The 9,450-nt window shown below is 32.7% G+C and overlaps 1 protein-coding gene across 1 annotated transcript; it reads left to right on the top strand.

Annotated features, from left to right (window-relative positions):
• The first annotated feature begins 7,153 nt into the window (after positions 1 to 7,153).
• LOC111618798 (casein kinase I-like) lies at positions 7,154 to 8,095 on the top strand. The gene has a single exon (XM_023360367.1). The coding sequence runs from the start codon at positions 7,154 to 7,156 to the stop codon at positions 8,093 to 8,095; it is 942 nt and encodes a 313-aa protein (XP_023216135.1).
• The last annotated feature ends 1,355 nt before the right edge of the window (positions 8,096 to 9,450 follow it).

Below are 9,450 nucleotides of genomic sequence, written 5' to 3'. Positions count from 1 at the left end.
GTACCAGTCTGTTCTGGGTAGAGAGCTGCAGATGGAAACAAAGAAATAAGCTATATTTGTGATGAATTCGTATGTAACAGCAGGACACAAATATTGCAAATTATAGCCAGTCGGAAGTATCAAATTGATGTTTTTTTTTGAATGTTTTCTGTTTTATTTTTATGTAAAAACGGTTTTGTCAATGGAGATGTAACAGCATTATAAGAAATTCTGTGACTAGTAATGCAATTTCAATTTTTTTTTCATGCTCCGATAGCAGTTACAATGTTATTTCTATATCTTATTTGTAACGTTTAATGTGTTAATCGTTTGTACATATCTTTTAAACTGTAAATGTTCAAATTAAACTTCCAACATCTAATAACCTTTGTAAACTGTTTAAGAATTACACAGAAATGTGAATGTTTCATTTTAGTATATTTTTACAGAGGTTATAGTATTAAAAAATTTTTTTCTTTTGTTAGTGTTTGTTATTGAAAGTAGCCAAAATATATTTTACAGAATTTTTTCAGTCGTTGCTATAATCTCATGAAAAAAGAAAACACACAAAATTTTTAAAAGGTCTAGGTTAGTGGTGGAGAACCTATTAGCCACGGGTCAGACACTGACCAAGCAGACTTTTTAGATGACCCACGCGTTGATTTTTATAAACTTATTTTCGTTTCATCGTGAAACGGGGAGATGTACCAGTGCTGAACTAAATGACAGCCTTGTCGTACGCATCTAGAAATGTTTAATACAGTAGAGCGTCGTTTATCCGAAAGTCGGTTATCCGAAAGAATTCCAGTCAGGGAATTTAAATTTTCGCTGGTGCTGTGGCGCTGCAGTCTTTGGCTATATCTTGGGCTACTCCAATATCTTTTTGTTGATGTGTGTGTTATAGCTGGCAGCACCGGCACTTTTGTGTGGTGTTTTTCTGAAGACTGTGTGTCGTGCTGAATTGAACGTGTTTGATACTAGATTAACTTATAAAGTATAATTTTTTTTCAATATATTTATTTTGTTTGTAAAAAATAAAGAAATAATTTTTAACGATACAATAGCCACAATTATTATTTTAAAAAGTTTACATTATGCTTAACATCGACGAAAATTCAACGCGAAGCAACACGCAACTGAGGAAAATTTCACCACAGGATAAGTTAATATATTTTTTCGTACATAATCGGTTATCCGAAAAATAAATTATCCGGACAATCCCACTCCCCAATTGATTCAGATAAACGACGCTCTACTGTAATATAACATTATTATTTTATTATTATTATTATTAAAGTTTCTCATTTACATATGTATAAATATCAAGTACGTTGATAAGAAATTTCTTCTCAAATTATTAAATTCTAAATATAAATATTTTTTAGTTGTAGCCCTGTTGGCGGTTAAAAAAATAATAAACGATACAAGTTTCAGATCATATCAAACAGAATGGCTTGATAAATATGCTGTGATTGAAAAGAATAAAACGACTTTGTGTTTAATTTGTAACGAAAAAGTCACTTCACGTACTGTACTGTACATACAATGTAAAAAAATATTTTGAAAAGTTGCATTTTAACTGCAAAGCCTTTCTTATTTTACAGTCGACCCCCTATAACACTGTTGATTTTTCCGTTTTATATGAATTCCATGTTGTACGAGTCACTTAGATTTTACAAATACGTGAGCCATTCACAGCCCGGCACACGTATTTGTAAAACATAAGTGACTCGTACAACACGGAATTCATATAAAACGGAAAAATCAACAGTGTTATAGGGGGTCGACTTGTATTATTTTGCCATTTAATTCCCCGTGTTGACACGTTTCCAAGGGCTGTTATTTGATCAGAATTGAAAATTAATTTTATTTTTGTACTGTTGTGTGTTGACTCTAGACACTAATTTTCTTATCTCTTCATAGAGATCCTTCTTACTTTTCTGCACTCTTTTAACTCTATGTAACGCATTATGCAATTGAGATTTCAATTTATTAATCTGTTTTGATTTTGGTGGCAGTGGCTGGCTGACAAAATTTTTACTGGAGTCCCGAAATACTGGAGCAGATGTCTCATTATCTTCATNAATCAATATACTTATAAAGGCTAAAATGTATTAACAGACTTAATACACTTTAGCCTTAGTTTATTAATGTGCAATGTACAATTAAATAGGTAGGCAAAGCAGAAGTCCTTTCTCATCAAAATTTTGATTCTTACCTCACAAAGTAATGCATGGTTTCCAGGAATCCATAATTTCTCATTTTCATCCAGCCTGTTTACTTTAATCGCCCATGTTTTTCCCCCTAGCTTCATCACTAGGAAATCGATGCAGTTTGAATTTATTTAAAAATAAAATCCAAAACAATTTTTTCTATGTAAAATAAACTCAGAAGAAAACAATCGCGAAAACTGCATAAGTCTAACATGTAATATAGTTCTGAAAAAATATTTTTTCTGAAACGTTAATTCTCAGCCGGCAGATTTTTCTGCAGGGTGAGATACTGTTTATACTCTCAGCCAGCAGAAAATTCTGCTGGCTGAGGTGCAATTAAAATGCAAACGAAAAAATTAAATATAAATAAAATCAATTAAATATTATGGAATCTCTAGATTATAAGAATTGGATATATTTAGATTTCCATCACATTTTTTAAAATAAAAATTCTAACAATAAAAATAATGTAAATTTCATTTAAATCGAATTAAGTATAAATTACTATTAAACTGAATTTTTTGCAAACTTCACACACAAACTCTTTGAATTGTATCATGAACTATCCATTGATGTCTACGCTACATTTTGCTTTTTTCTGCTTATTTGCAGGAAATCTAAACAATCGAACGTCTGTAGATTTACTTTTACAATTTGGTGCCGCACAATAACCCAATTTTTAAAGGTTTGAGTACTTATATAGTAATAATACTCGACTCACGCAAGACCTACGTGTGGAGTGTAGTCTATCGATGAGTCCCAAAATGTCCGCTGCCGCGTAGAATCACTGGAGCGTGTCCTGATCTCATATAGACCTTGGTACTCGGGATCTATTACAAATGATTAATGGAAGAAAATTATTTTCTAACAGCTCTTGACACTGAAATTTTAAATTTTTTATTTCGTTTTGCTACTTCGATTACCGAAATTTTGTCATCTTCAATAATTTTTACTGCATTTTGAAAAACAGTTGCTTGATTGTGTACAAACCAGGGCTGTGTACTTCAGCGGGCAATGATATTCGATTTATTCGATACAAAATCTAAAAATCTAATTTTTATTTCTGTTTCCGAATCAAAAAATGTAATAACAGTTGGAAATATTTTTCTATCCTTATGATTAGATGCGACAGAATATATGAAAATAAATTTTTTTTTAATTCTGACAAGGTATATGAGGAAAGCACATTACACACAATTGCCTCGGATTTTGTTCTAGCACAGTCAAATTTTTTGTTGAATAGTCTATACTAATATTATAAAGAGGTAATGTTTGTAAGTTTGGGTGTAGCGTGTAATCTTCGAAACTACCCATCCGATTTCAAAAATTCTTTCACGAATATTCAGAACGGAACTTCGGGGTGGACATAGGCTGTATATTATTCCGTTAAACATTCATATACGCTAATTTAATTAATTTAAAAGATATCATCTAGGTTAAGACTTTATGTACAACAGATGGCGCTACGAGTACGACGACCTAAGTTTGCTGTTCTGTGAGGATGAACTAAAGCAGATCGTCTTCTATCAATCTATATAAATAAAAATGTAATGTTTGTTTGTTCCCACCGATTTTTTTAAAATTTTGACACTACATTGTATTCGAATACGCACGTGTTTTTATATAATATACGTGTCGAAATTTTTCCCACTGGGGAGATGGACAGGATTAAGGCTTACCATAAAGAACTCTTCTTCTATTTATACTATTTTAAATGCGGTTTATTGCGTTTTAATAGGGTACGTCAAGAGAATGTACACTGAGAAGGGATTTTTCGAAAAATTTCCCTCCACGGGAAAAGTGTTATACATTTATAATAGATACATTCTGAGCCACAACAACGCTTGGCGGGGTCTGCTAGTATTTTGATAACTTGTGATGAACTATCCATTGATCCGTAGCTATGATTGTGATTAATTAATTAATAGCATGATAAGACATGTCCTTCTGCCAATGCTAATTGCTTTTCTTCGTCTCCGTAAGTTGTTTTTCGAAAAAAGTCCTGTATTTTTTATGAAGATGCAGCAATATTTAAATACCTTTTGTTTCTGTGTCTCCAAATGCTTTGAAATATTATTCTTCCCGTGGTGCGAAATAGAAAATTGACCATTACATTTTCTTAATAAACGGAAATTCACTTCTTAGATCATCGTTGAACTTGCGTTCTCTTTTCTTGCTCATTATGTTAAAAAAACTAAAAAATAATGTAATTTAAAATTATATTATATTGTAATTTTTGTCTGTCCTATGTTGTCGGAGTTCCAGCAAAGAATGTTTGTTGCAGCGTTGCCACAATGAAATTTCGAAACGTACTGGAGCTCCTTCAAGAAATGTACTAACATTTTTTCAAAATGTACTATTTCTTTAATTGGTTACTTTTAATATTAATATACCATCATACTCAATTTTTGTGCTTATTTCAAATTCATATTCATAAATACTTTGTTAAATATTTCATAAAAAGATTTTATGAAAATAGTTTCTATGGTTTTTTTTATTAAATCCAACATTAAAAGTTAATTTTTGAAAAATATTATAGTGATGGATAAAAAAAAATTATAAATTAAATATGCGTGGACAGATTCAAATTAAAAATGTTATTTCTTTTACCAAGATTACCAAAATTGAAGTTCGTAATTAAAAATTAAATTATAGTAGTAGAAAATAATATAAAAGTAGACTATTTANCATGAAAGAAGAGCACTGAGTCATAACATTTGCACGTGCAAATGTTATGACTCAGTGCTCTTCTATCATGTTGTCAACTATCGGTATGTTGTTGATGTCCACCGACATACAACATGTGTATGTTGTGATTGGGTAAATCAAATTAGCAAGCAGTGACACTAGTGAGACTTTATTAAATGAATTTTTTCGCATTTTTTCGCTATGGCATGAAATATTATTTTGTACTATAAATGGGACTGAAATATTATAATGCAGCGGTCCTCAACCTTTCGATCGCCGCGGACCAGCCAACGTTTGATAATTTTATTGCGGCCCACTGAAGGGGGACGTTGATTGTTTATATTTTAGATTAATTTAATTTAATAATTTTAATTTAATTGTATTTAAAAATGCCTTTAAAGTAATATACAGTTACACCAAAAAATGAATATAATGTGATTTAAAATTTTAACTCACTAGTACGCTAAATCAATGAGAATCCTGAGTTTGTTTCTTTGCAACGAGACGGTTAATAGGTTAATCTGGGGGTAATAGGAGACAATGATACCCGAAGTGTGTTTCTCATGTCCAGTTTATTCCGTTGTTCTATCTCCATTAAAAGTCGCACAAATCCGAGGAAATACCATAGTAAATAAAATGGAAATAATTTAATGTTCCTTGGGCGGCCCGGTACCATTTGATCCACGGACCGGTACCGGTCCGTGGCCCGGGGGTTGGGGGCTACTATTATAATGTACTCAAAATGTACTAAAAATCTAAATGTACCTTCCATGTACTCGAAAGGGCAAAATGTACCCGAAAAGTACAAATGTCCTAGGAATAACAACGCTGGCTCGTTGGACACACACACACACACACACACACAGCCCTCAGAGTCACATTACTCTCTATTGTTCTAAAGTGATTAGTCATATCCATCCAAGTAGGAACTAGGAAGGGTTGGAAAAAAATTTCTACAAAGGACAAACAATAGACAAAAAACAAAGAAAGGAAAATATATAAAAATTATAACAAAATATATATCTAATATGGCGTACAGCCACAATACGAAACGATCTTTACCGAATCTTAATTAAACATAAGACGCAAGTTTATGACACATAATTGACAAAAATTTAATCCTTTCAAAAAGTCGGGACACCGCGGGGGTGCGGGACAAATTGTTAAAAATCGAGACTGTCGGGACTTCTGGTCGCCTTATCATTAATAAAAATATTAAAACATCATTTCATTTTAAATATGGATTAAAATCAATATGTAATAACGTATGATAATGCGATAAATAACTAATAATTCTGCTCTGCTTTTAAATGGCTTAATCTCTTTCATGTCGTAAATAAAATTGTACAATATTTATTTACATCGAGACATTAGACATCTTATGTTGCATCTAATTAATATTTATCATCATAATATATATCATGATAGAATTATTGTCGTTAGCCAGCGATTTTACCTTTGTTGTTTCATATAGTCAATAATGATAATAACGCGTTTCTAATTACAATAAAAATACTATAGTATATTATGATCTATCGCGTGATGTCTCCAAAGTTCAGCGAATTATTTGCAGAAAGAATAAGTTATCAAGAAACAAGTCAGAGATAAGTATCATGTTATCCACAAATCGAATAGACCCACAAATGTCACGTGACATGCTTCGTACGCCTCGACAAAAACAATCTAAAGCAACTGGTCTCCGAATGGTTCACACTCGGTAAATATTTCTACAATTTTTTCTTTCTAGCATATTTTATATGGATTATTCCAAAAAATTATACGTGTTTTGAAAAAGTTCGAGTCTCATTAGTCTAGAATCGATTCATTTTATGGAATACTACTGGGTAAAACCTTTCAAACAGCCTTTTCACCTTAGAACGTGCACGTGCAGTTTACGGGTACCCCTAACCTGCACGTGCTCTTTGGATGCGTTTACTTTTCGCTAGCTTTCAAGTTCGTCGAGCTGACACCTAGCGCAGCCTGACGTCATACTAGCACGCTCCTAAAAGTATACACAGTAATGGATGCAGTCATCTTTGAACAAACTTCAAGCTCGTTGTAAATTCTCCGAGCACGCCGAGCGCTCTAGGAATGCTAGCAATGACGTCACGGGTGCGAAAAGTAAACATCGTGCTCATTGGTAGCTAACAAAAAGTATACAGGCTGAGCGCGCTAGGGGGAGATCAGAGATAAAAGTAAACGCACCCTTTATTGCCGAGGTTACTGTAAGGTTATAAAAAGTCAGTGGAACGCTAGATATTCGTTATAACGAAATGGCTAGCGCCAGTAGTTCAACAAAAAGTAAACTTATCGTCGGTGGAAAGTATAAATTCATACGTAAGATAGGAAGTGGTTCGTTCGGGGAAGTTTATCTTGGCATCGACATCACAAATGAAGAACGGGTCGCTATAAAATTGGAGTCAAGAGAGGTAAAGTATCCACGACTACTCTACGAAGGCAAATTCTATGAAATTCTTCAAGGTGGTAACGGAATACCTCGTATACGATGGTATGGAGAAGAAAGTGATTTTAATGTTTTAGTCATGGATCGTCTTGGAATAAGTTTAGAAAACCTTTTTACATTATGTTCACGACATTTTACTATGAAAACTGTTTTAATGCTAGCTGATCAGATGATTAGACGAATTAAATATGTTCACTATAAGAATTTAATTCATCGAGACATTAAACCAGATAATTTTCTTATTGGAATTGGAAGACATCGCAGTAAGCTTTATCTCATAGACTTTGGTGAAGCAAAACAATATATTCGCAAAGGACAACATATACCTTATCGTGAGGACACACGTTTTACTGGTACTACCAGTTATGTTAGCATTAATGCCCATTTGGGTATCGAACAAAGTCGTAGGGATGATATGGAGTCGATAGGATATGTGTTAATGTATTTTAATCGTGGAAGTCTACCGTGGCAAGGCTTGGCAGCAGCAACCAAGAAACAAACATATGAAAAAATAACTGAAAGGAAAATGTCGATACCAGTAGAAGTTCTTTGTGATGGATTTCCGGCCGAATTTGCAACGTACTTGAATTACTGTCGAGGTCTCCGCTTTGATGAAACACCAGATTATACGTACCTGAGGCAATTATTTAGCAATTTATTTCGCACACTTAATTATCAATACGACTCCGTATTCGACTGGGATAATATTAAGCAAAAACAGAAGACCGACCAGTCGGAAGTAGAAAATTGATGTTTTTTTAATGACGCATACTGATGGGTTTCATTTAATTTTTATGTAAAAACAGTTTTGTCAATGAAGATATAACAACATTATAAGAAATTCTGTGACTGGTAATGCATTTTCAATTTTTTTTAATGTTTCGATAGTAGATAGAATGTTATTTTTATATCTTATTTGTAACGTTTAATGTGTTAATTGTTTATATATACCTTTTAAACTGTAATTGTTCAAATTAAACTTCCAACATCTAATAACTCTTAACTTTTGTAGTGTTTAATTAATAATTACACAGGAATATGAATTTTTCATTCCAATATATTTTACAGATGTTATAGTATTGTTAATGTTTATTATTGAAATTAGCCAACATATATTTTATATAATTTTCTCAGTCGTTGTCATAATCTCATAGAAAAAAGAAACACAAATTTTTAAAAGGTGTAGTCACTTGTGCAATGTTTGCAAGGATTCGGAAGAAAAAAGTCTGGTCATTAATTTGTAATAAACTGTACATTTAATGCCACATTACAGAAGTTCTAATCTTTTGTGTCTCTATAAAATTAATAGTCTAAAAGTACCCAAACAAAAAAAAGTGAAGGCCGGATGGCCGAACGGTCAAGGTAACAACCTACCTCTTTCGGAAACCAGGGCTCAAATCCGGACAGATCGAATAAACTACAAAAACTTATCGGAATATGATCCGTTCGGATATTTTGGTTCCCTGTTTCTCACTACCCGGCCGCTATATTGTGAGCCTGGCCAAACCCGTAATGGGCTTACTATAAGAGACTGTTTTAGTACCCTCAGGACGGAGAAAAGGCCGGGAAGTTAAAAAAAAAATTGACTAATCTAGAGTTAATTTTTTAAAATAGCAGTAATTCATTTTTAATTAATACTGTATTTTCTAAAAAAATAGAAAAACTGCTTTTTTTTTAAAATTTCCACTAAATAACATCAAGGTCTATATAAGAAGGTCAGGACACGCTCCCGTGATTTTATGCGGCAGCGGCCATTTTGGGACTTATCGATAAACTACACTCCATACGTAGTTTCCGCGTGAGTCGACTATTATTACGTATATAAGTACTCAAACCTTTAAATAATGGGTTATTGTGTGGTACCAAATTGTAAAAGTAAATCTACAGACGTTCGATTGTTTAGATTTCCTGCACATAAGCAGAGGAAAGCAAAATGTAGCGTACACATCAATGGATGGTTCATGATGCAGTTCAAAGAATTTATATGCGTAAAGTTTATAATAAGTGGTTTAAACGAGTGGATACCCTTCGTGTTCATGAATGAACTATACATGGAAATTTTTAAATGATATCGGCAATCCAGATATAAAACAAATGTAATTTTTT

Source organism: Centruroides sculpturatus, unplaced genomic scaffold (assembly GCF_000671375.1).
Source record: "Centruroides sculpturatus isolate CEXI.00-Female unplaced genomic scaffold, Cexi_2.0 scaffold13, whole genome shotgun sequence".
NCBI classification, from domain to species: domain Eukaryota; kingdom Metazoa; phylum Arthropoda; class Arachnida; order Scorpiones; family Buthidae; genus Centruroides; species Centruroides sculpturatus.
This window is presented reverse-complemented; position numbering and strand designations above follow the sequence as displayed.